The 25,766-nt window shown below is 39.6% G+C and overlaps 1 protein-coding gene across 1 annotated transcript in view; it reads left to right on the plus strand.

Annotated features, from left to right (window-relative positions):
- The first annotated feature begins 22,816 nt into the window (after window positions 1-22,816).
- PRKAR2B (protein kinase cAMP-dependent type II regulatory subunit beta) overlaps window positions 22,817-25,766 on the plus strand; it is a 90,371-nt gene continuing 87,421 nt past the window's right edge. The window contains exon 1 of the mRNA XM_012746286.2: window positions 22,817-23,405. Within this exon, the coding sequence (XP_012601740.1) occupies window positions 23,099-23,405 (307 nt within the window). The 5' untranslated portion in view covers window positions 22,817-23,098. The remainder of the gene's footprint in view (window positions 23,406-25,766) is intronic.

Here is a 25,766-nt window from a genome sequence, read left to right on the forward strand (position 1 = left end):
TCAAACTCCTGGGCTCAAGCAATCCTTCTGCCTCAGCCTCCCGAGTAGCTGGGACTGCAGGCATGCACCACCATGCCTGGCTAATTTTTTCTATGTATATTAGTTGGCCAATTAATTTCTTTCTATTTATAGTAGAGACAGGGTCTCGCTCTTGCTCAGGCTGGTTTTGAACTCCTGACCTCGAGCGATCCGCCCGCCTCGGCCTCCCAGAGTGCTAGGATTACAGGCGTGAGCCACCGTGCCTGGCCGGGGCAAATATTTTCTATAAAAGGCTAGAAGGTAAAATATTTTGGGCTTTGCAGGCTACTTAGGATCTCTTTAAAAATGTAAAACCATCATCAGCTCAGCTGTACAAAAACATAATTTGTTGCCCCTGCTCTAAACGATTGCACCAAGGGTAAGAGCCAGAAAGCGCAGGAGGGTAAGAGAGTGGCAGGAAGGGATCATCCATATGCATCTCGTCCTTTCCGCACACTTGGACTGTCTTGCTCACTTAGGCTGTTTCTCCAGCCCCTAGAACAGTGCCTGGCATGTATTAGGCCTAAATATATCATTGCTGATTCAATGAAGGGTAGCTACATTCAGATGGCTGGAAAGAAGCTGTAAGTTATTGAAAATCTGTAAATCCTCTCCTCTTCATCCATCCTGGACAAAATTACAAAATAATTTGGTGCTTGATGTTTCTACTATGAATCTTAGAATTGAGAATCCACAGCCCCTGGGCTTTGCTCTCTCCTGGCCAAAAAGAGTCTTATCAATAATGAAACAACTAAATATCATGACTTGTAGCACAATATGTTGTACATAGGAGCATCTAAATGTAAAATAGTATTTAAAGGAAGTTTACATGTAATAGAGATCTCTTTTATGTGCAAATCTTTATGGATACAGGAAACCAGGTATTTCCTGGTAGAATGGAAGGAAGCTAACAGTTCCTGAGACAACTTTGTGTCAACATGGTTAACATATTATTTAATGTAATCCACATATATCATTACAAGGTAGAAAATATTACATTTTAGGGATAAAAAAAAATTGAGGCTCAGGGAGGTTGAATAATTTGCTCAAGTTCCAAAAATTTGTAAGTGACAAACCAAGATTCAAATCCAAGTCTGTCTGTTTCTAAACTTTGGGGTCTATATATTATAGCTGACTGTGGTAGAAGTCTTAATTTCTAGCTCTGTCAACAAATTGCCTTGTGATATTTGAGATGATCACTTCACTCCATTCACCAAACATAAATATGAGTAGCTACTTACCTCTCAGGGAGTTGAAAGAATTCACGAATGCTACAAAATACAGCACATAGTACTCCCTTGCGCTCAGTAAATATTTGCTGAATTTGAATTTTATTGAACATCTGAATTGGCTGACACCCATGAGAAAGGAGAGGGGAGTATGTGGGGGAAATGCCCGATTTATCACCCCCTAAGTGACTGCAAGGAGAAAAAAATAAAGTATGAAATGCAATTAAATGAATGCATAGTTGGGGATATAAATACAGCCAAAACAGGATTCAAAGGAGGCTTTAGAGAGTAGAAGAAGTTAGGCTTCTAGGATAACAAACATAAGTGTTGTGCTAATGAGTTCTAAAGATTTTTTTTCTTTTGTTAGCAACAGAGCCTTTGTTCAGAAACCTTATTTTGAAGTTCAGTATAGAAAACAAACACAGAGCTATTCTTAGCCCAGCTTTCTGGTTTCCATCATGGCCCCCAACAAACCTTCATGGAACCTCTCAGACCAGCTCAGGGCATGTTTTCAAACTTCCTGCTCCTATATCTGCCCCTTTCCTCAGAGCCCAATCAAACATAGTGTTTACATTTAATAAGGTGGTTGTTCTCTTTCTCTTCCTAACACAGATCTACTCTGTAGAGTGCTTTCCTGTTGATGACTATCCTGTTCAGAGGTTGAGGTGACTTCAGGCATGGTTTGATCCAGGCTTTAATTTATAGGGTAAGGAGTATGTACCTCTCCATTTCTCACTTCATTTTCTGTGAAGGCTCCATGCTCATGCAGGCTCTTTTCACATGTGGCAGAGATGGCAACCAGCAGCGTCAGGCTTACACCATCTTTGGTACCTGCAATTTCAGGAGTGACATGCTTGATAGCACAAGTCCCTTAAAGGATTTGATTGGTTCATAAATCAGTCATGTGGCCATCCTGATCCAATCACCATGGTTGGGCTAATTCCAAATTACGATTGGCCAGGCCTGGTTTATGTGCCCATCCCTAGAGCAGGAGGCAAGGCAATTCCACCAGAACACATGGATTGAGAATGTTAGGTGTGAAGGGCAATGAGTGATACTGAACACACAAAAATGTATGTCTACTCCAATGATCATAGACATGGAGTAATAAGCAAGCCCAAGATAGGAAGATTTGGAAACCAGGTTGACTGAATTGATAGTACCAAAGAAATGCAAAAGAAGAATTCAGGAACAAAAAGGTGAAAAAAAGATGAAAGATGTGTCCTGTTAGTGGTATGGGCTTGTGCTTCCACAAGGAGAAGGAAAAGACTTATTCAGCCCCTGTAGAAAAGGAGAGTAGATTGTGAAGCCATCTGAAGGGCTATTTGTCATTGGGATAAGATGAAAGTAGTCAACAAGTAATTGCATGAGGATGTTGTGTGGGAACCCAGATTATAAAGTCACTGGGGAAGACTTCAAGAGACATTTTTGCAGTGATTTGGTTGCCAAGGGTGAAAGAGCAAAAAGAGCAAGACTTAAGCTTTAGGAGTACAGCAATTTCTTATTTATTTTGGACAAAGTATCTAGAGAGAACGATTTAGAGCTGTTGGCTAGACACAAATAGCACTAAGCCAACCAAAGATAAAGACCACTTCCATTGTAGTAAGTGTAGTGGTTAGATGCTCTAGTTCTGGAATCAAATAGATCTAGGTTTAAATTCTGACTCCTTTACTCATCAGTGACACAACCCGGACAAGTTACTTACTCTTCCTGGACCTTGGCTTCCTCATTTGGAAAATGGGGATAATAGTTTCCAGCTCATGGGGTTTTCTGATTTAGGATTAACAAAGATAACATCTGTAAAGGACTTCGCACAGTGCCTGGCATATAGTAAGTGCTACATAAATGTTGGTGATTATATTATTCAGAAACAAAATGGTTGTTACATAGAATGTAGATATTGTATGAATGATGATATCAAAAACATGTAATCTAAGTTGCAATGCTTCAGAGAAAAAAGTTGGAATTTAGACAAGGGAGAGTAGACCATTGCAAGTAAGAAAACAGAATACAAAAATTTTTAACTAGAACATTTTTAACTAGATAAGTCATTGCAGTATATTTTTTTCATTCATTCATTCAAGAATGTTTTTGTTAAGGGCCATTCAGTGTCAGGCACTGCATACAAGGTGCTAGAGATATAAAGATAAAGAAGATAAAACCCCCACCCTTAAAGAGCTTGCAGTCTAGAAGAGGAGAGAAAGAAAACACATGCTATCAGAACAGCATGATTAGAACTACACAGAGGTTTGTTCAGAATGGATGATGGGAGCAGAGCAGTTGGCAGCCAGCTCTACCTGGACATTCTATGGCTCCGGGGGCGTTCAAATATTATCTACTTTGTGCCTGCAGGTTGCAAGTACAGAATAGGAGCTCAGTAATAATGCACAGAAGACCTTACAAGGTCACACCTACAAACTGGCAAAAGCTAATCATGGCTGAAGCCGATAGGAGTACTTTCTATTATTCTCCCTACTTTTATTTATCTTTGAAATTTTGCACTATAAAACTTTTTAAATGACATGTTAAATCTAATTTCTCAGAGCCAGAAAGAAGCAATGAGGCAAAGAAGCAATTGGCAGCAGCAGCCGTAACCCAGAATTTACAGTCTTTTAGACAAAAGGGGAAAATCGTGGCTCACTTGATACGGATGAAGGAGTGAATAGAAGAAAAGAAGGGGCAAGGGCTTGAGAAAGACAATTTAGGGCAAGGGGAAAAGGAACAGAGATGGGAAGAAAAATAGGAACAAAAAAGGAAAAAATGCATAAGACCCAGAAATTCTAAATACCCACTTGCCAAAAATATAAAATAAAAAGGGAAGGAATGAATAAAAAAGAAAATATGATCAAAGCAGGCCTAGATTAGAGCATTATGGTGAAGCTGAATGAAAAAGGATAAGGCACAAGCAAAAAATTATTGTCAGAGATGAAAAGGGATTAGGATTCAGCTCCAAGTGAGGAATAGCAAGAGATAAAACAGAAGGATGCTCCACGAGGAAAGCAACTGCTTTCAGAGGGAGAATAGGAGCTCCTAATAAGCTACACAGCAGGATGTCAATTTAAGGTGCTGAAGTTTAAAGAAAATTTGCAGAATGAGGTTGGGTAACTTTTGGGAAGATCCACATACATGCCTTGACAAGTTCATTTGTTCATTCATCCATTCATTCATTCTAGCAAATAATTATTAACATGGTCCCTGTCCTCACAGAGCTTAGAGCCTAGCCATGGAAAAGACAACTAAACAAGCAATTATAACCCGTGACAGGTGCCAAGCTAGGACAGGTGCAAGGGCTGAGGACACATGGCGGGTCCTCACAGGGCTGCCTTTGTTTCCAGGCTAGGTATTCCCTTGACCCAGAGGCTGGCCCTGGGGCTTTGTAGGGCCAGGAATCTGATCTGCTCCCACATTTGCATGCATCTCCTGGAGTTGGACACACCTTAGCCAAGCTCACAATGACACAACAACCAGAAATACAAGTTATTGATTTATAGTAAGAAAAACAAATCTGGAAGATTTGGATGTTTGTATTATATGTTCAGCATAAATCTAAGTGGGAGCCAGATTGCCATCAAAGGCTTTCTTGAAGAGATTGGATCACAGCAACAGGGCATGAGCTGGATGATCTTAATGCCCAGTGTCACCAAGCAGTGACAGCCTAGTGCATTCACCTGCTCTCTATGGCCATTATCTGCCTCACCAGAGATAGTTGTGCCCATGGGTCAGGGTACCATCTTTCTGGGCCCTGCTAGAAGAGCTGTCACATTCTATCTTTCTCAATATCCATTTGATAGACTCCCCTACTTCCATTTACACATTCATTCTCCAGACAGAGTACAATATAATTAACAAAATAAAACTTTTCTTAGATAAAATTACAATTCATCAGTCATGTTCCTCTAAGGTGACACACAGATCATCCGGACTATATTTGGGTACTCACAACCTGTTGGGTCCTCTCTATGTAGGTCTGATTTTATCTATCATGTTCTAATAATTCCTATGTTTGTGTTCAAAGTGTAATTTTAACTTCATTTTGGGGGTGTTCTGCCTATTGTCCAGTTACCAAATCTATTCACTAGTCAGCTAAGATTGGATTTGGCCAATGAATGGAATGTCAGAGATAAAAGGGAAGGAGGAGAATGAGGTTGGAATGTTTAATTCCCCAGCTCTCTCCTTGTGGGGTCATTACCATAGGCTCCATCTCTAGACTAAAGATTACAGCTCAGGTTTGTAGGCCCCCCTCTTTGTTTCTGAGTTTTGGTAATAGCTTCTTTCCTTTTACCCTTTTGACCTCAGAGTGGTAATAGTTCCTTGGTGTTACTAGCTGGGAGATACTGCACTGTCCCTGGTTGGTCTCTCTGAACCCTGTCCACACCATTGTATATGGTGTCTTTATTAAACTCTCCCCAATTATACACTTTAGTTGTGCTATCTCTTTCCTGTTAAGACCCTGTTGATTTAAAACCCATATATTACTAATGGGAGGTAAAAGTAAATAAGGCTAGAGCACAAATATGTGACTAATTAGATTATATAGTGACTGAGACCCAAAGAGCTAGAAATTTCACTGTTGGGGCTCTGGAAGTTTGACTTCTTCTTTTCCAGTTTGGGTGCCTTTATTATAAAGACTGCTCCAAAGACTCCTAGAATTAATAAATAAATTTAGTAAAGTCTCAGATCACAAAATTAATGTACACAAGTCAGTAGCATTTCTATACACTAATAACAGGTAAGCTGAGAATCAAATCAAGAACTCTATACCATTTACAGTAGCTGGAAAAAAAAAAAAGAAATACCTTGAAATATACTTAACCAAGGAAGTGAAAGATCTCTAAAGGAGAACTACAAAACATTAATAAAAGAAATCATTGTGACACAATCAAATGGAAAAACATCCTATGCTTATGGATTGGAAGAACCAATATTGTTAAAATGTTCATACTGCCCAGAGTGATTTACAGATTCAATACAATTCCCATCAAAATACCAATGTTATTTCACAGAATTAGAAAAAAAATCCTAAATTTCACATGGAATCAAAAAAGAGCTCGAATAGCCAAAGCAATCCTAAGCAAAAAGGAACAAATCTGCAAGCATCACATAACCTGACTTCAAATTAAACTATAAGTCTATAGTAACCAAAACAGTGTTGTGCTGATATAAAAGTAGACATATAGGTCAATGGGACAGAATAGAGAACCCAGAAATAAAACCATACACCTACAATGAACCGATCTTTGACAAACCAGATAAAAATATACACTGGGGAAAGGACTCTTTATTCAATAAATGGTTCTGGGAAAATTGGAAGGCCACATGCAGAGAATGAAACTGGATCCCTGTCTCTTACCATAAATAAAAATTAATTAATTAAAATTAACTTTAAAAAGATGGATTAAAAACTTAAATGTAAGACCTGACACTATAAAAACCCTAGATGAAAACTTAGGAAAATCTCTTCTGGACATTACCTAGGCAAAGAATTTATACCTAGTACCCCAAAAACAAATACAATAGAAACAAACAAAAAAGAGAGACTTAATTAAATTAAAAAGTTTCTGTAGAGCAAAATAAATAATCAACAGAGTAAATAGATAACCTACAGAATGGGAAAAATATTCACAAACTATACATCTGAAAAAGGACTCATTTCTAGCATCCACAAGGAACTCAAACAAATTAGCAAGAAAAAAACCAGTAGCTCCATTAACAATTAGTAAAAGACCCAAACAGACATTTTTCAAAAGATATACCAATGGCCAAAAAAAATACAGGGAAAAACGTTAACCATAATTAATCATCAGGGAAATGCGAATTAAAACCACAAAGAGATATCACCTTACCCCTGTCAGAATGGCCTTACAGTTTTCTTTCATCAAACAACAATTTTCATAAAGCAAGGGGGGAAGGAAATAGGCGTGGGGATTTTAAAATACATCCACAGTTTCTTTAATAAATCTTTCTCTATGAGTGGAACTGGATTCCTCTCTTTAAGGATTTAATGTATGACTGGATTTAATGACTAGCTTCTTTTTGTTTTCCTTTTTTCTTCTTTTTTTCTTTCTTTTTTTTTTTTTTTTTTTTTGGGACAGAGTCTCACTCTGTTGCCCCTGGGTTAGAGTGCCTTGGTGTCATGATAGCTCACTCAGACTCCTGGGCTCAAGTGATTCTCCTGTCTCGGCCTCCTGAGTAGCTGGGACTACAGGCCGGTGCCACCACACCCAGGTAATTTTTCTATATTTGTAGAGATGTGATCTTGGTCTTGCTCCAGCTGGTCTCAAACTCCTGGCTTCAAGCAACCCTCCTGCCTTGGCCTCCAAGAGTGCTAGGACTACAGGTGTGAGTCACCACACCCAGCCTATGACTTGCTTCTAGAAAAAATATATTGTGGAAGAAATGGTATGTCACGTCCTAAGTAGGTGACAAAAGGAAATATGACTCTCTCTTTTCTGTCTGTCTTGGACCCTTGCTCTGGGAGAAGCCAAGAGCCATGTTATAAGAATACTCAAGCAATCCTATGGAGAGGAACTAAGGCCAAAAACCAATAGCCCTTTGATTGAGCCATCTTAGAAGCACATCCTCTAGCCTCAGTCTAGCCTTCAGATGAACACAGCCCTGGATGGACAGTTTAACTTCAATCCAGAGCCAGAACCACCTTCCTAAGCTGCTCCTGAATTCCTAACCCACAGAAACTGTGAGATAATAAGTGTTTGTTGTTTCAAATTGCTAAGTTTGAGGGTAATTTGTTACATAGCAATAGTTAATTAATATAGCAAGGAAAGGAAAGGAAAAAGCGTAGTCAGAAAAAAATGTTGCTTGTAAAACATTCTTTTATACCACTGCCAAAAATTGTTCAGAGAATAACTAAATAACACAGAAGGCTGATGAATTGGGGATGTGCCAAATCAACATATTTGGAGCACAGAATGTCATGGTTTCTGTAAGAATACAAGAAAAAAATGTTTTATAATTAAAAAGCCTGAAAAATGTCACTGTGGTCAGATCATGGTCTATACAAGCCTAATATTTTATTTATAATGTTGGAACAAGGCTTTGTGGGAGAACATGATTACTCTTTATGGCGATGAGCTCTGAAATCAAGAAAATAGCTTCATTTCTAACTTCACTAGAAGATACACACACACATATGCATAATTTAAAGACTTTAAAAAAATACTTGAGTTCTTTATAATCTTTTTTATTTTCTTCTAAAACTGCCTCCAAGCTCCAAAAGTCTATCTTTCCATCTAGGATTCCTGTGACAGTATTTGCAGAAAGTTTTGGGAGCCTAGAGGCTAAAGGAAGCTCTGCAATTTAATGTTAATATTTGGAAAGGTGATGGCTATCACAGAACAGGAAGCCTCTATAAAATGACCAGATTTACAGTTACTGCCCATCTGAACAAAAGATTTAATTTCAATGAAGATCAACTATTTGCCTTGCCAGACAATTAATCCTATGGCTTGAGCCTTCACACACACGTGCACACACATTCTTGTTGCTAAGTATAAATGTCTCCCTATGAACCTCTCTCTTTCTGTGGCCTTATGTTATATTTAATATAAGATGAGGAGGTCCTCTGAAGTTTCTACTGAAGGGCCCCCAATTGCTCATTCTGATATTTGGTGGATGTTATTAATCCCAAATGTGGAGCTCTTTTCATGATCTTTGATTCCTTTTCCATTCAGCTTTCATCTTCTCAGACTCAACAGCGGACAAACATTAAAGGAGAAAAGAAAAACTAAAGGAGTATAAATATCATAAAAATTAAAAGAATTTCATGAACAGTGTAGTGTGAAAGATAATAGTTGTCTTCCAAACAAGCAAGGATGTATGATAAGAGAGTAGCTGGAAATAGAAGAGTCGTTGAGGAAAATTTTGAACAGAGAGCATGTGGAATTGATGAGAGACTTCAGATCAGGAGACAGAGATGGCCAAGGAGGCAGAAGGCAGGCTGCAATGACACCAAGAAGGCAGCCAAACTGTGAGACTCTATCAGTGAGAAGAAGGGATCGCTGAAATGAAAGAAAAATCAGCAAGTGAGTTTAAGAAAAGGAGAAAAATGGTACTGGTTTAAGTAAAATTTTATTCAGACACATACTAAAATATGTAAGTCCGATAAAGGAGAAAATGGTCTTTGGATAAATAAATAAACAAATAAATACATAAATATCAGTAAAAAGAAAAGATAAAAACAGTAGGAGAGTTGACCTCATGTTGTTTTTTCCCCCCAGAGAATAGAGAAGTCAGCAATAACTTTAACACCAAGATTCCTGCAGAATGATTAATGTCTATATGGTCCAGCTCTGAAAAGAGAGCCTTTTATGATTATGCAAGTAATAGGGGATGAAATAAGACTCCTTCTAATGCTCTGAAATTCTACTGTTTATTTTCCTAATGGGAGACTGGATTTTAAGTGCCAGAGACAAACATCTGAGAGTTAGAAAGCATAATAAAGTTCGTGAGGCAAAAAGACAGTTCCTGGAACAGACTGGCTTACCACCGCATTTGCAAATAATTCCCCTACTGTTAAAACAAAGCTTTGGCAAATATGTTGGGTTTGATTTTGGGGAAAAGAGAAATAATAAAATCCATGACACCAGTGCTTTTCCTATCTCACTTAAGGGAGCTAACAAAAGAAAAGCAGAAATTGGAGGCACTTCACGTTTTTTAAAATTCAGACTGAAATTTTTTCATAATTTCATTGCAAAGACTAGTGGTAGCCAGAGACAGGAAAATACCTCAGGCCTAAAATTATGCTACAAGAGGAAGATGACAGACTAGACTTTCCAGTATCTTGAAACCAATAACAGAATGACTAAAAAGAGCTAGTGCTTTTGTCTCAGGAGACAGTAGTCAATACAATGAGGCATAAATTGTTTAAAAATAGAGCCAGCATATGGGTTGCCTTCTAACTGTGTGAAATATATAAAAATACTAGGCAAAATGTGATTAGAATTCTGATACATTATGGATAACGCTTGAAATAAGGCAAGAATATTCATGCAATTCTCTGCAACATGCATAACAATAGAAGCTCTGGAAATACACTGCCTGGGAAAATGCTAATGGAACATTAATAAGCAAAAATTTATGTGCATAATCCATGAAAGTAGAGGGTTATTAGAGATTAGGAATCTATTGTTTATGGAAAAGTGAAGCTATATAAATAAAAAGAGGACCAAATTAGAAATGGTAGAAACAGTCTGTTTTGTGTATCTAAGCATCAGGGGAAAATAATACATAAAGTATGACCCCAAATTTGTTTTAAAAAATAACAGTTGGTATCCCTGGATATTGGGAATATGCAAATTTTCTTGTTTTTCAAACACTTCTATGATCAATTGTATTATTATTTAAAATATTATTTTTAAAAATTGTACTTCAGATTTAAGGCCAGCACTGTATATAAATAAGGGAAGAAGCGTATGTAAGTTGTAGCCTACAAAAATAATATTATTATAAGAATGACAGAAACAGATGGATTCTGTTTTCATTTTGGTGACAAATACGTAGGTCTAGATTCAGTATAAACAACTATAGAGTGGTTGAGACAGGAAAGAGGAAAAAATACAAAAAGAATGAGAAAAGAAGAATTTTATTAGAATCTTAAGCATATGCTTTTTTAAAAAGTTAGAATAGTGTAAAGCAAAAATTGGAAGGAATATTAAACAGAATATTGAACAATGTTGAGTTTGTAGAGAACTTAAAATGTATATGTACATTGTATAGAATGTGAGGTATTTCTATTGAGACATACAGCAGTAGACCTCTAAATCTAAAAGGAATCCTAGAGATTATCTGGTATCCAATTTCTTCATTTTACAGAAAAAGTTGAGCCCCAGAGAGGTAGAGTGGCCTCTGCCAGAGTGACCTCCTGTGAAGACAAGAGGACTTCAATATTCACTGTTCCATTTATCTGGTTTTGCCTAACTTATGCTGTGTGTGAGTGTCACCATCATCCGCAAACCACAAACTTCCAAAAAAAGAGAAGGAATACTTATTAGGGCTGGAACGTGGCATAATAAATGCAGTGTTTTAAAGGGATGTCTGCAACCTTTCGAAAACTGAAAAAAGGTTGGATAACTAAAGGGGAAGAAAAGGAAGAGGTAATTCAAGGTTGAATGGCGAAAATTGGGTGGTGGGGCGGGCCCATGGGGTGTCAGTGAACTCAAGCACAACCTAGAAGGTTTAAGTAAAAGAGATAAGCCAATGATGAGTAAAGACGGTGCAACTTCAGGTGTTCAGGTCTAAGTTTGTAGAAAGATGGATAAAAAGATGGCGTCTGCAGAAGCAATTTTTTATTGGAAGCCAAATAGCAAAGAATTCCCAAAGTTATGAAAGGAAAACGAGATTAATAGAGTTTCTCTGTTCAGGGAACTGTTACTTAAATAAAAAGCAGGAAGTAAGCCTTGTGTGGTGGTGCACAACTGTCGTCCCAGCTACTTGGGAGACTGGGGCAGGAGGATTACTTGAGCCCAAGATTTTGAGTCCAGCAAAAAAAAAAAAAAAAGAGTAGGAGCTAAAAAGAGGGTAGATGCAATCAGGAGACAGGTGTGACAGAGACCACAACACAAGAATGCAGAAGTAATTGGATTTTTAAGGAATTATTTGACACAAAATAGTTCAACCAGGCTTTAGGAAGAAAACCCTCTCTAATTAGTTAAAATAAAAATCCATAACAAAAAAATATATGAAGAGTAGGTCAGAGATATTTATATTTAGGTTCCTGTTACATTAGCAATAAATGTGAACTATACAAATGAATAGAAGCTCCTCTAACAAACTCATCAATATATAAAATAAGAAAAAAGATTGGCTTTTGATAAATACAATTGTGAATGTTTCCAATTTTTTTCTTTTTTTAATATCATCCAGAAAAAATTGTTTTGAATATATTTATGAAGTTTTATGAATAAAGCATTGGCAGCTTGAGAGCAAAAAAAAAAAAAAAAAACCCACACACTGTCAAGTATTTTTTTCATGACTAATGCTGACCTGTCTGTCCCACTTCCCGCTAGAATCAGAAGCTCCTGCAATTATGCAATAAAGCAGCTGGGAGGACCAGACAGGGGCCTTGCACTCTGTGGGGAGACAGATGTGTTTTAATGGAGCTGGGGGCTAGGGGGAGCTGGAGGGGGGACTTTGGCTCTGAGCCTAGAGGCTGCATAATGGAATCAGCTGCTCTCCCTATGGCAGCCCTGCTGACAACATTCTCAGGCTCTATTTAATAGCAAATGATGGCCATGCCCAATACCAGCAATCCACAAGGGGACACACTGCCACTCACTTCTGAATTAAGTATCCCACTATATATTCTCTCAGACCATCCCATATCTTTTCATAATTATGTCATTTGTTCCCTGTGTATTTGTTTAACGTCAGTCTCCCCAACTAGAATATAAAGACAGGAATATTTTACCTCTATCCTAATTGTCCCTTTGTGCAACCATAACTCTTAGCACAGTGCCTTGCCCAAAGTGGTTGCTATAAATAATGTTGACTTCATGGATGAATTCTCTCTCAGGGAGCCTCTGCAGATATTAAAGGAAATGTTCTTTAATCTATGTCAAACAGGTAACTTTCCATATTTTTTAATCCTGGAGAATGGTTGCATTTCAAATATCTTTCAAGGCTTATTTATTTGCTTAGTGCAACTCTCAGCATTAATATTTTTGATTCATTGGGATTTCTTCCAAAAATAGGAAATCTAATCTAAATATATAAATCGGCCCAAGAAGTAGCATCCTGGACATATTATTATTCCTATTGATGATAAATTCAGGTTTCAACTCTCTTCCCAATAGCTTCACATCCTCCCTGGATTATTTTGTGCCAAAAAAGGCATGCTTCACAGAGCTCTTAGTTCTTTAAGTGGCAGGTTCTATTTAAATACATAGATAAGCGTTGTCAGGCTGTGCTAAGAGTGAACTACTACTGTAAAGTAACATTGCAGCAAAAACAATACTTTTGGTAGCTTTCCATGTTTCTTCCATTCTTCCTCATTTTCTGGAGAACTTGAGAAGGGCCTGGTTTAAAAGAAATTTCAAACAAAAAAATTCAAAAACTAGAAACAGCTAGAAATGCCATTGTAACATTAATTTTATCATATATGCAAGCACACACAGGCACTAGATATATTTGATATTCTAATTAGTGCATGATCTTATTTTAATATAGTCCCTGAAAACCCTAGGGAATACTATATGCTCAAATCTTCACTCAATACTTGTTTACATTTTGTAGAGTTTATGTGATTTCTTAGCTTGCGTCCAGCCTTTTAAGACAACAGCCTTATTCTATTAGGATCCATGGTGAATAACACATTTCTTGAAAAAATGAAATCTTTCATGAAGTACCAACAGTGCCTACAAGAAATGATTTAACAAAATTGAACCTTAGATGCCCTCACTGAGTTATGATGATTTCTTTCAGATGTTATCTTAATTTTCCCAGTAGCAGGGTGATGGCTTAGAATAGGATGAAATCATTAAGCTTCTCTACAATTATATCTTTCCAATTGATACAGTTTATATTTAATACATATTCTGCTGATTTTGTTTCTGCTACTAAATAGTTGGGAAACCTTGGGAATATCATTTTTAATCTCCATCTGGACTAGTTTTTCTCATCTGCAAAATGAAGGATTGAATAAATCAACGGTTTAAAATATTTAGCAATAAAACTCTTTCTTCAAATGAAATATTTTGTCAAAGCCTGAGGTATGTAATAGAATATGGCTCCAATTAACATAGCTTAAAAATCAATAATCTAAATACTATTTTATGTCATTTGACTATGAAATACTATAATTCTCATTAATTGATTTATGGCTCATATCAACAAATACTCATTGAATGCCTGCTAAGTGTTAGGCCCTCTGAGGACCCTGCTCTATCCTATGTGCAAAGCCAGGCTATGACACATTTCTTCTAGTGGATTATTCTCCAGAGGGAGACAAAATAATTCCACAGACAAACATAATACAAATTTATAATATAAGTACAAAAGAATGTAAGAAATACGGAGTGGTTACTTCTGGCCAAGGGATCAAAGAAGTCTTCATGAGGAAGTGGCATTTGACTAGGAGGTGGAATTTTCGACTGGGGAAGATAGGTAAGAGTTTCCAAATGGGGCAAACATAGTAGGTGGAAGTACGGAGGCAGGACATTGGAAGGTGCATTCAGAGAAAGGCAAGTGTTCCTGTTTGGCTATCGTATAATTTAAATAGTGTGATGGGGACTTTGAGCTAAAAATGGAAAATTGGATTGGAATAAGATTATGGAAGTCGTTGAATTTCGTGATAATGAAGTTTGCTTTTATTCTCCAGGAAATAGAAAGCCATTGGAGTTTTGTTTTATTTTGTTTTTTAGTAATAAGTGACATAAACATAAATGTACCTAGAAAAGATTTCTCAAGTAATAATGTGTAGCTAGAAACGGGAAAGACTGGAGACAAGAGGGCTAATTGGGAAACAACAGTCCTGGCAAGAACTGATGAAGAGACAGCCTAGGACAAGTGCTATGGACTTACTTGTGCACCCCCCACACCTGCCGCCAACCTGCAAATTTGTATGTTAAAGCCCTAAACTCCAATGGGACTGTATTTGGAAATAGGGCTTTTAGGAGATATTAAGGTTAAATTAGGTCCCAAGGGTGGGATCCTACTCCAATAGGATTGGTGGCCTGATAAGAAGAGGAAGAGACACCAGACTTCTCATAGATGAATGAAAACATTAATGTACAATGTACAGTGGAGAGAAATATCTAAATGTCCACTGAAAATGGCACTTGTCTCCATGCCTGCTATGTAGACCCAGCTTATGTGTGTTTTTTAAAATTCTAGAACTTGTGCAGTAAAAGAGTTGGAAAATATAGGTCTACCTTTAAAATGGTAAATGAAAAGTAGTTGCAATACCCCAAGTATCCCTTTGTGCTTTGATGTGTAATTTGTTTCTGTTGGCAAGAGAAAGACTAAACAGAATTTAGTAGACCTTACAGTTCAACAAACAAAAGATACTATGACCCTGAGGCAGGGTAAATGGTAAACTGTTCTTCAAATAAAGCACACATTTGCTTTAGGAAGACTGAAAGCAAAAATGGAACATCCTACCCCACAGGGACGCTGATTAGCAAGAGAATTCTACACCTGGGAATCTTCTAGAATGTCACAAGTGATAAAGGTGTAACTAAGAAGGAGAGAGAAAACAAAGAGCAAAAAAAGAGAAATCACTTTTAGAACAAAATATTATAAAACAAAGGCAAGTTTCATAAACATTCACCTAAATGGAACAATAAATAGGATATTTAGAGAATTCCGTGAAGGTCTTCCCCTGTAAAAAGTGGCTGTCTGTCTTAAGAGCCTCTGATTTCTAAAACTGGTAGAACCTGAAGATGCAGGCTTGAGATTTCCCACTCAACATTTAGCCCACTAAATAGTAACTGGAGAATCTCAGCTATATGGTCCCCTAAGCAGGGAAATAAAGCAGAGTTGTATGAAATGTGGGGGTGCCTACAACCTATGGTCCTTAATATAACCAAGGTAATATATATATATGATATATATATAATATATATATATATCATTCCCACTTCTCAGAGGCACTTTCAATTATATAAGCTATTTCTCTTGCTATTTGATGACATATATATGTTGTTATTTCTTGATTCTCTGATTTAGAATTTCCATTGACTTCCTGTTATAGAATATATTTAGTGCTCATATTCCATGCTCCCACGACACATACACTGATACATACACAAATACAGAAATGCACACATGCACACACTCTTCCCTTTCTCGTTTCTACACATAAGAGTCACATTACACTTTTTGGCTATATCAATACTTGTTTTCATTGTTATGACTACATCAATATTTCTTATGGTTAAGCCACATAGTGTTCTATGATTTTATTTCCTTTCTTGTTCAACCTTCTGATTGCACTGTTTTTAATTGTCTAGTTTTCTCTGAAACTATTGTTTATTTCCCAAACTCTCTGCCAGAGGTGTAGTTTTTCTTAATATAATCAGACACATTAATTTGTCAGTTTTTTTTTCTTTTAACTTGGGAACTTCCTTCTGCATGTCTTTGATGTCCTGTTCCAATTGGACCTGGTTGGACCTGATTGGACCTGAACCACAGCCATCTCAAGCCCTTCTTTACCATTATCCTGAGAATCATCAGCATAGAAATGGTATTTAAAGCCACTGTACTTGGTGAGGTCACCAGGGAAGTGAGTGTAGAGAAAGAAGATGTCTTGGCTGCTTCAACATTTATTTATTTTTTTAAAGGCTGGTCAAGTGGAGCAGTGGGAGTGGAGAAGGAACAAAGGAATCTGTAACTGGTTGCGATCAATTAGTTGTAAAACACCACTGCGCTTGAACCAACCTACTTTAACATTTAGAGGTCAGAAGCATAAGTCATAGCCAGTAAAGGAGACTGACAAGGAGGTAAGAGGAGAACTAAGAAAAAGTGGTGTCCTGAGAGCTACTGAAAAAAGTGTTTCACGTGGGCTTTCTCCACGTGGCTGCTCTCTTCACCAAGCCAGCCAGGAGAACCTGCCCCCTTTCTAAAAGGCTTTCCCCCTGCTTACATCAGGACCTGGGTAACCTCCCTTGTGATTAACTCAAAAAAACTGCTTTGGGCCGGGCGCTGTGGCTCACGCCTGTAATCCTAGCTCTTGGGAGGCCGAGGCGGGCGGATTGCTCAAGGTCAGGAGTTCAAAACCAGCCTGAGCAAGAGCGAGACCCCGTCTCTACTATAAATAGAAAGAAATTAATTGGCCAACTGATATATATATAAAAAATTAGCCGGGCATGGTGGCGCATGCCTGTAGTCCCAGCTACCCGGGAGGCTGAGGCAGAAGGATCACTCGAGCCCAGGAGTTTGAGGTTGCTGTGAGCCAGGCTGACGCCACGGCACTCACTCTAGCCTGGGCAACAAAGTGAGACTCTGTCTCAAAAAAAAAAAAAAAACAAAACAAAAAAAAACTGCTTTGGGACCTCAAATCATCTGCAAAATCCCTTCACCTTTGCCACATTTTATTGGCTAGAAGGAAGTCACAGATATCACTCACACTTAGGGAAGCTCTAATAGCAGGAGGCAAGAAGCAGAGGTCACCCAAGTCTGTTGGCCACAGAATGGCTCAGTTGAAAGGGAAACATTGAGGACTCAGGAGAGAGAGAGAGGTGACAATTGCAGGAACAATTCCTTGAGAAGATCAGAGGGAAGGGATGGAGCACAGGTAGACAGAGCATTAATGGAAAGAAGGTAGAGTATGTGGGAACAGGTTTGGATGGGATGGGTGACATGGTGGTGGGAGCAGACGTCAGTTCCCTTCTGCCTACTGGGTCCTGTATGTTCCTGTTTCTCAGTTTATCTCCTTGTTTTCATAAAACGTGCTCAGATCAGAATCAGCCCCCCTCTTTTCAGTATAGTACCTCGTGCCCACCATCAGCTACGCAGACCTCTCCAGATAACAAACTTCTCTATCGTCTGCTGGGAATAAGGAAGGGCAGTTACTTGCCTATGTAAGGCAGAGGAGGGGCGGGAGGGTGGACGGTGCTGCTAGCTCCTTATTCAGCCATTTAACCCCTCCTCACCTCTCCTCAGCCCTTCAGAGACACCCGGTGTCTTCAGATTCTGTCCTCTGTGCTCCGTGAAACAGAAGTGATCTTGCTTCTTGTTGGCTTCCTCTCCATGACACCTCACCCAGTCTTAGGTTCCAGCATTCTCTAGTTTGCTAAGGTTAGTTCCAAAATTCTAGTAGGCAACTCTCATCTGCTCCTGTCTCTTTTCCTTTTCTTTTTTTTAAGTTAATTTTTTAAAAAAATTTAAATTGTAGTAAAATACACATAATGTACAGTTTACCATTTTAACCATTTTTAAGTGTATAGTTCAGTAGTGTTAAGTATGTTCACATTGTTGTGCAACCAATCCCAGACGTTTTTCATCTTGCAAAACTGAAACTCTTCACCCATTAAACAACTTCCCGTTCTCCCCTCCCCTCAGAGCCCCTGGCAACCAGCATTCTACTTTCTATTTCTATGAATTTTGACTATTCTAGAGTGGAATCATACAATATTTGTCGTTTTGTGATGAGCTTATTTCACTTAGCATAATGTCTTTAAGAATATAACAGAATTTTCTACCTTTTAAGGCTGGGTAATTTAAAAGTTTTTAAAAATCGTTTTAAATTTTTGCTGTGGTTCTCATGTTTATTGTTTGTTTGTTTTGGTCCTATGAGTTTTCTCTGATTCTTTTAGCCATTATTTTAGTGGAGTTTCAGGAAGTACAGATAAACTTGTTTGCCCAATCTGGTCCTTAATAGAAAATCCATATTCTATTTATAAAATGTGGACTTCAATGACAGTGGCATAATTGTAGCTTACCTCAACCTCAAACTCCTGGGCTCAATCGATCCTCCTGCCTCAGCCTTCCAAGTAGTTGGGACTACAGGGGCAAGTCACCACACCCAGCCAATTTTTCTTTTCTTTTGTTTTTATTTTTGTAGAGACAGGGTCTTGTTAGTGTTCAGGCTGGTCTGAAACTCCTGGCTTCAAGTGATCCTCCTGTGTGGAACTCCCAAAGTGCTAGGATTACAGGTGTGAGCCACTGTGCCTGGCCAGAAATGTGAATATTTGGGCTCTACCTCAGACCTACTGAACCTAAATATCTCGGGGTGAGGCCCAGCAGCCATGTTTTAATAGCCCTCTAGGTGACCCAGATACTTGATAAACTTTGGGCACAACTAGTCTTCTAGAGGCAACCCTTTGCAGAGCTGCAAGTAGAAATTAAACATTTCATTTAGTCTCAGTCCAAATGTTTATGATATTTTCAGGTTATGAGGTGACAGTTTTTTAGCAGACACGTTGTGAAGTGTCTATACTTTTCTCTCTGAGGAAGAAGCAGGCCTTAACACGTATTTATACTACCTGACCACATCCTTATCCTGCATCCCACTGGCCACACTTACTGGACCACCTCTGTTAAGGCCAGGCAATCCACTGATGGTCATGACCAACTGACTAGATTCTCTGTCTTGGGAATATGAATTAGAGACACCAAAACTGTAGTCAGAGCTAAAATGCTAAAGATATATGAAACTGAGACTGATGGCCACAGTGGGCCTTATGCAAGCACAGCCCTTGAATCCTTTCAATTGCCTCCTTTTTTCCCTTGAGGGGGTATGTAGTCTTTGCACCAAAGAGACTTGATCAGGATACATCTTAACTATTGACAGGAAATGCTGCATGATTGATTTGTCATAGTTATTATTCTACATTGTAAATATTGCCCAAACCATTGGCTTGTCCTTGCTATTGCCTTGTTTTGGCAGCTACATGTATGCAAATTGATGTCTCTGTCCACTATCTGTTTAATTTCCCTGTGTGGAAACAAATTCGGTAGCACTCTTATTTCATTTCAATGCTGAGCTCTCAGAATTCTTTTGCAATTGCTTCTAGTCTGATTCTCTGAGAAATTAGTGCAAATTGCTTTGTGAATCAACAACCAAAGAATCAATATCAGTTATGTTCTTTTAAAGAATTTAAGATAAATAGTCCCCATAAGCCACTGTTACTGTACTCCAAAGTCAAAGGGAAGTATTCTGAAAATAAAAGCAATGGAAATCATACAATATTATCATCCAGATTATGTAGTTGTGAATAAAGCCGCAACATGATTTGAGAAGTGAGCGTTTATTCTGAGAACAATACTAAAATAATGGGAATATTAGGATCAAGCTTTACTTTTTCAGGTCATGGTTATTGATTTAAGAATTGATGCAAATAAAAATTATCAGAGCTGTTTGCAAAGATATTTTAAATCCAATATATCTTCTTTTAGCTTTATGCTATTGTAAATCTCCCAGGATGGGAGAGACCACACCAGTCATCTAATCCAATTATGCATTTCATGTTTGAGTCACTTCTATACTCCTAAAGAAATGAGAGCCATACAACCCTGGCATTCAGGTTGATGACACAGAGCTATCTACCATGCCTCATAAAATAAAGAGAATCTACAAAGAGAAATGAATTTGGAAACATAAAATGTAGGATTTTTTTTTCTTTTTTTTTGAGATAGAGTCTCGCTCTGTCTCCCAGGCTAGAGTGCCCTGGCATCAGCCTATCTCACAGCAACCTCAAACTCCTAAGCTCAAGTGATCCTCCTGCCTCAGCCTCTTGAGTAGCTGGGACTACAGGGATGCACCACCACACCTGGCTAATTTTTTCTATTTTTAGTAGAGACAGGGTCTCACTCTTGGTTCAGGCTGGTCTTGAACTCCTGACCTCAAGCGATCCTCCCACCTTGGCCTCACAGAGTGCTAGGATTACAGGTGTGAGCCACCCTGTCTGGCCAGGTTGCTATTCTAACATACCACTCTTGTTAAAGTTTAGGAAAGTAGTGCTTTTTTCTTCTGTCATTCCTGAGGAAAAGGTGTTAAACACTGTGGCAGAGACTGATAATTATCCCCAGACTTGGTTCTCCTTAATATCCAAATGTTTGCTTGGCACATGACTGCTCAAAATAAACATTACATTTCCGAATTTTCCTTATAGCCATGTGTTTCAGTTACTATTGCTGTGAAACAAATTGCCCCAAAACTCAGAGGCTTAAAACAACCTTTTTATTATGCTCACAGATTCTGTGGATTGAGACTTTGAACAGGGCATCCATCACAGGACTGACTTCTTCTGTATGCTGGCTTGACTTCTATCATGGTCTATATTGGTTAAAGACGTCACAAGGCCATTCAGATTCAAGGGGAAGGGAAATAAGACTTCAACTGATGATGGGGGAGTGGCCAGATCACACTATAGAAGAGCACACAGGATAGGAGATATTGTTGCAGTCATCTTTGGAAAATGCAATCTGCCACACCACACGTATGGCCATGTTGACTAAATTCTGGCCAAGAGGATAGAAGAGAAATTGGTGTATTTAACTTCCTATAGGTAAAGGGTGTGTGTTTGGGGGAAGGGAGAGTAAGTTCCCCTCTCTTTTTCACTTCCCTCTCAGCCGAAATACAGATGAGATGACTGGTGGTGTAGCAGCCATTTTGGACCACCAATTGAGGATTACAGAGCAATGAGCTGGAAGGAGCCTGGGTCCCTGATGAACATAGAGCACCATACTGCCTACGTTGACATTACAGAGAAATACAGTTCTATCACCAGCTACTGTGTTTGCATTTTTTTGCACATTGGAGCGAAGATAATCATTATTAATACAAATATCATCATAAATGAGGAAAGATGATACAAATGCATCTTGTATTATCAGATCGATAAATTAGTAATGCTTACATGGTAGAAAGTTTGATTAATATTGAGCTCTAGGCAGTAACATATGAGACTCACTGTATCTTATAAAAGCTTACTTTTTAAAATGCTTGACACAATTAGAAGCACTTTACTACTGTATATTTAAATACAATTAAATGCATAATTGGATTATTATAAGGTTGATAAGAAATGGAAACAGAAAAATACATTCACTCATGGAGAGAATAAAAGATGGATCATAAACAAAGGGTCAATATCAAGATGCATTTTATAAAAGGGCCTAGTTTGTTACATCTCTGATTTCTAGTCTTTGCATTTCCCCAGTCATGTATTTACTCTTGTGTGGGTGGAAAGATAAATGAGAATAACTTAGGGAACTTGCTCTTAAACTATTTTATTTACAATGATAACGGCCATCTTAGAAAATGAAGAATGTGTATTTAAACAGCATTTAATTGACAAAAGACAGTTTTCTCTACTTCAGAATTGTAAACATTTGCAGAAGCCTCCTTTCAAAGAGTTCTACTTTAAAAGCACCCATTTATAATACTATTTCTTTTTACAATGAAGTGTTCCAGTTTGTGGAGATATAATTCAAAAACACTCAGAGCATAAGGGAAAGTTTTAAAATAAACAGTAAGAGCCTCATTCTGCACTATCCTGTTTGAAGGGCATCAACTAACTTTGATAAGTGCCTCCCAATAAATGGAGCCTTTGTCTCGGTAAATAGTGAATGCACCGCGCGCACAATGGAATAGTATCAGTATCAGTAAGGCAAAACATCATAAACAGGAGAGATGGGGAAAGGCTCGATAAAATGCGGTGAAAGAAAACGATGTCACAAAAATGGGGTACGATTGCTTTGTCCAAAAGAGAACCAGTAGCACTGCCCACGACTTTAAACAAAAGACATTAACAGCTCATCAATGCAACTGGATTCTAGGAGGAAAATAAGATGCCACCACTGAGGTGGAAGCTGAAGTTGCAGAACGAATGGCGGGCACCAGCCCTGCGTGGGCTCACTGTGGCGAATGACGTGTGGGAATTCGTGCGATGGCCCGCCACGCGGACAGGTGGACACCGGGGCGGCGCCGCGCGGGCCCCACGCCCCGGGCGCGTGTCGGAACGGCGCTCCCGCCAGCGCGCCGGCGCCCGCCTGCGTCTCCGCCCTGCGGGGTCTGGTGCGCGGCGCCCGCCGGCGGAGGTTGCCATGGTTTCCGGGGGTCACGTGGGCGCGCTCTCCCGCGCCCCCTCCCGCGCGCCGCGGCGGGGCGGGGGCGGGGCGCCCGGGCGCGGAGAGGCGCGGCAGCGGCGGGAGCGGGAGGAGCCGGAGATGCTGCCAGCCCTCCCGGGGCCGCGCTCGCTCAGCCGCCGCCGCTCGGAGCAGCTGCGCGCCGGGAGCCGCGGGCCGGGCCAGCCGGGCCGCCGGGGCCCAGTGCACCGCGCTCGCAGCCGGTAGCGCCGCTAGCGCCCTAGGCGCTCGCTCGGCAGCCGCGGGGCCCGAGGCCGGCCGGGGAGGGGGCGAGGGCGGCGCCCAGCGCCCGCCGCCCCGGAGGCAGGATGAGCATCGAGATCCCGGCGGGACTGACGGAGCTGCTGCAGGGCTTCACGGTGGAGGTGCTGAGGCACCAGCCCGCGGACCTGCTGGAGTTCGCGCTGCAGCACTTCACGCGCCTGCAGCAGGAGAACGAGCGCAAAGGCACCGCGCGCTTCGGCCATGAGGGCAGGACCTGGGGGGACGCGGGCGCCGCTGCCGCGGGCGGCACCCCCAGCAAGGGGGTCAACTTCGCAGAGGAGTCGGTGCACTCCGACTCCGAGGAAGCGGAGGAGGAGGAGGCGGCGCCTGCAGACGCAGGGGCGTTCAACGGTGAGGACCGGACCCCGTTCGCGCCCTCGAATCCTCTGGCTGCCCACCGCCGTTCCCCCCTTGGCTCGGGAATCCTGCAGCTTTGCTCACCCTCCTCTTCCCCGCGTTCTCAGCCTTCCTTACCTTCCCATCGCGCCCACCCCCTCAGCATCCATTTCTGTCTCTCCCACTCGCCCACCTTCCTACTCTGCTCTCTTGTCACACCCTCCCCCTCTCCCTCTCCACTGGGGCTGGGAGAGCTGAAAGGTCGCGGCTCGCTCTGTCCGTCTGCCCCCTCTCTTCCCGGGCCGGTTTGAGGTGGGCATCTGCTAGAAAGACAACTTTCACTGTGCTTGGCGATATTTCGCTTGGAGGATACCATTGTGCATAAAGGAAACCGGCCCACTTGACGTCTTCTTTCAGCCTTTATATTTATTAATGGAGTGTCCAAAAAGAAAAGGCGGAGGGTGTTAAATTTGATTTGGTTTTTACTGTTGTAGGACGGTAGATTCACTAAAAGGAGCATGAAATTGGACTCACTGGGGCAGAACAAAATTTATGGTAATAGCTCTGACATTCTTGGAAATAGAGTAATCTATTATTTTACAATTTACCAATACCATGTAGTGTTATTTTTGGACACACAACAAAGCATCCTATTTAGCCTGAAACCCACCAGGTCTTTGGAATGAGGAAATGGGCTAATGTCTTGCTTTTTATATAAAACACCTATTGAATGATTTTGGTGTTTTTTTTTTTTTCTTTTAAAAAAGCGTGTGAAAAAACACTGTAGGAAGTTTTGAAAGCTTGTTGGTTGTCTTTAGAATGAAAAGCCAGTGAGTAATTGTAAGGACCGTGCCAGACACTGAAGCTAGAAAGAATGAATGGGAAAGAAAAAGGAATTTTCTCAAATAGCTGCTCCTAGGAAGTCCCACCCCTTCTGCTTACTACCCCTCTTTCCCTAACACACCCAGACAGACACACACACACATTTACAGCCTCCTGTATTTACACAACATGCCTAAATCCCATTTTTATAGCATCCTAAGCTAAAATACTATGGAGTGCAAATGTTTTTTCTTTGTGGTGTAAGGCAAACATGCATGCAGCATTGCACCAGCTTCTATTTATTTATACTGCTTGTGGTTTGTGTGTCTGCATTGCATTTCATGTAATGAAAACATTTTAAAGTGTCATTTCATTTCTTTATGTACCTAGGAAGATGTTTCTTTTCTTTGCAGAATTGCACGTTGAAATGGGTTATAAAATTAATGTATTTTTAGCTTGTCCAAAACAATCACAAAAACCCTGGAAATTAGACCTCTGTGAAGATAAAAGAGAAGATTGTTACTTAAAATGTTAATTTTGGACTTTTAAGTATTTCCCAGGATAGGGTAATCATAGTCTTAATTGTTCTTTTTGCATAAGAATTTCATAAAATGCTTTCCCTACTAGAAAAAAGAGATAGATGAAAGAATACATATTTTAAATAGATGAGAAGAGAAGCCAATAATGGGTGACACAGAAAGGGCAGAGGCATGTAATAATTCTTTTATGCTCCTGTCACATGCGTGCACACATGTACATGTGTACACACAAAGAAAAAAAGGACTTCTTTCCCAAATTAAAGGAAACTAGCAACTAAGGGAATTGGTAAAGAACCTATATATATTCGAAAATAATAGGTTGTTAAAATAACTAAAATATTTTGTTGTATGCTGCTGTTGAAGTACTTGCATTGATGATTCCAGTTTCTACTTAGGACTCTTGTGCACAGAAGAGATACAATTTTCATTTTGCAGTGAAGACATAAGCCATTAACTTCTAAACAGCTGGGTTCATTTTATGTGGCTTTATGTTCTCCAAGATACCTTTACTGTAAAAATTACTCATTGTGAGTTTTAGTAAATGCTTGTTAAACAATTGCACTATTTATTCCCCAGCCCTACCCCCAAGGACTTCAAAACTTTCTGACTGCAACCAAATGCTATTTGATCATTATCCAGTAGACACATATGTGCATGTATAACTGAAACTTTGGCAGTAGTGCAGGTACTTCCTTCTATCAGGTGCAGTACTTTTTAATATTTTCTATTCTAATCAATTTTATCTCTCTATTTTAAAGTAAATTATTTTGAGACTCACAGTTTAAAAAACAATTATAGGCTACAAAGTGGTTGGCAGACTTCTGTAAATGTCCGGATAGTAATTTTTGTAGACAACATATGGTCCTGAGCACATCTTCTTCTTCTTCTTCTTCTTTTTTTTTTGAGACAGAGTCTCACTCTGTCGCCCTGAGTGGAATGCAGTGGTGTCATCATAGCTCAGTGCAACCTCAAACTCCTGGGCTCAAGTGATCTTTTTGCCTCAGCCTCCCGAGTA

The sequence above is a fragment of the Microcebus murinus genome, chromosome 9, assembly GCF_040939455.1.
Source record: "Microcebus murinus isolate Inina chromosome 9, M.murinus_Inina_mat1.0, whole genome shotgun sequence".
NCBI classification, from domain to species: Eukaryota; Metazoa; Chordata; class Mammalia; order Primates; family Cheirogaleidae; genus Microcebus; species Microcebus murinus.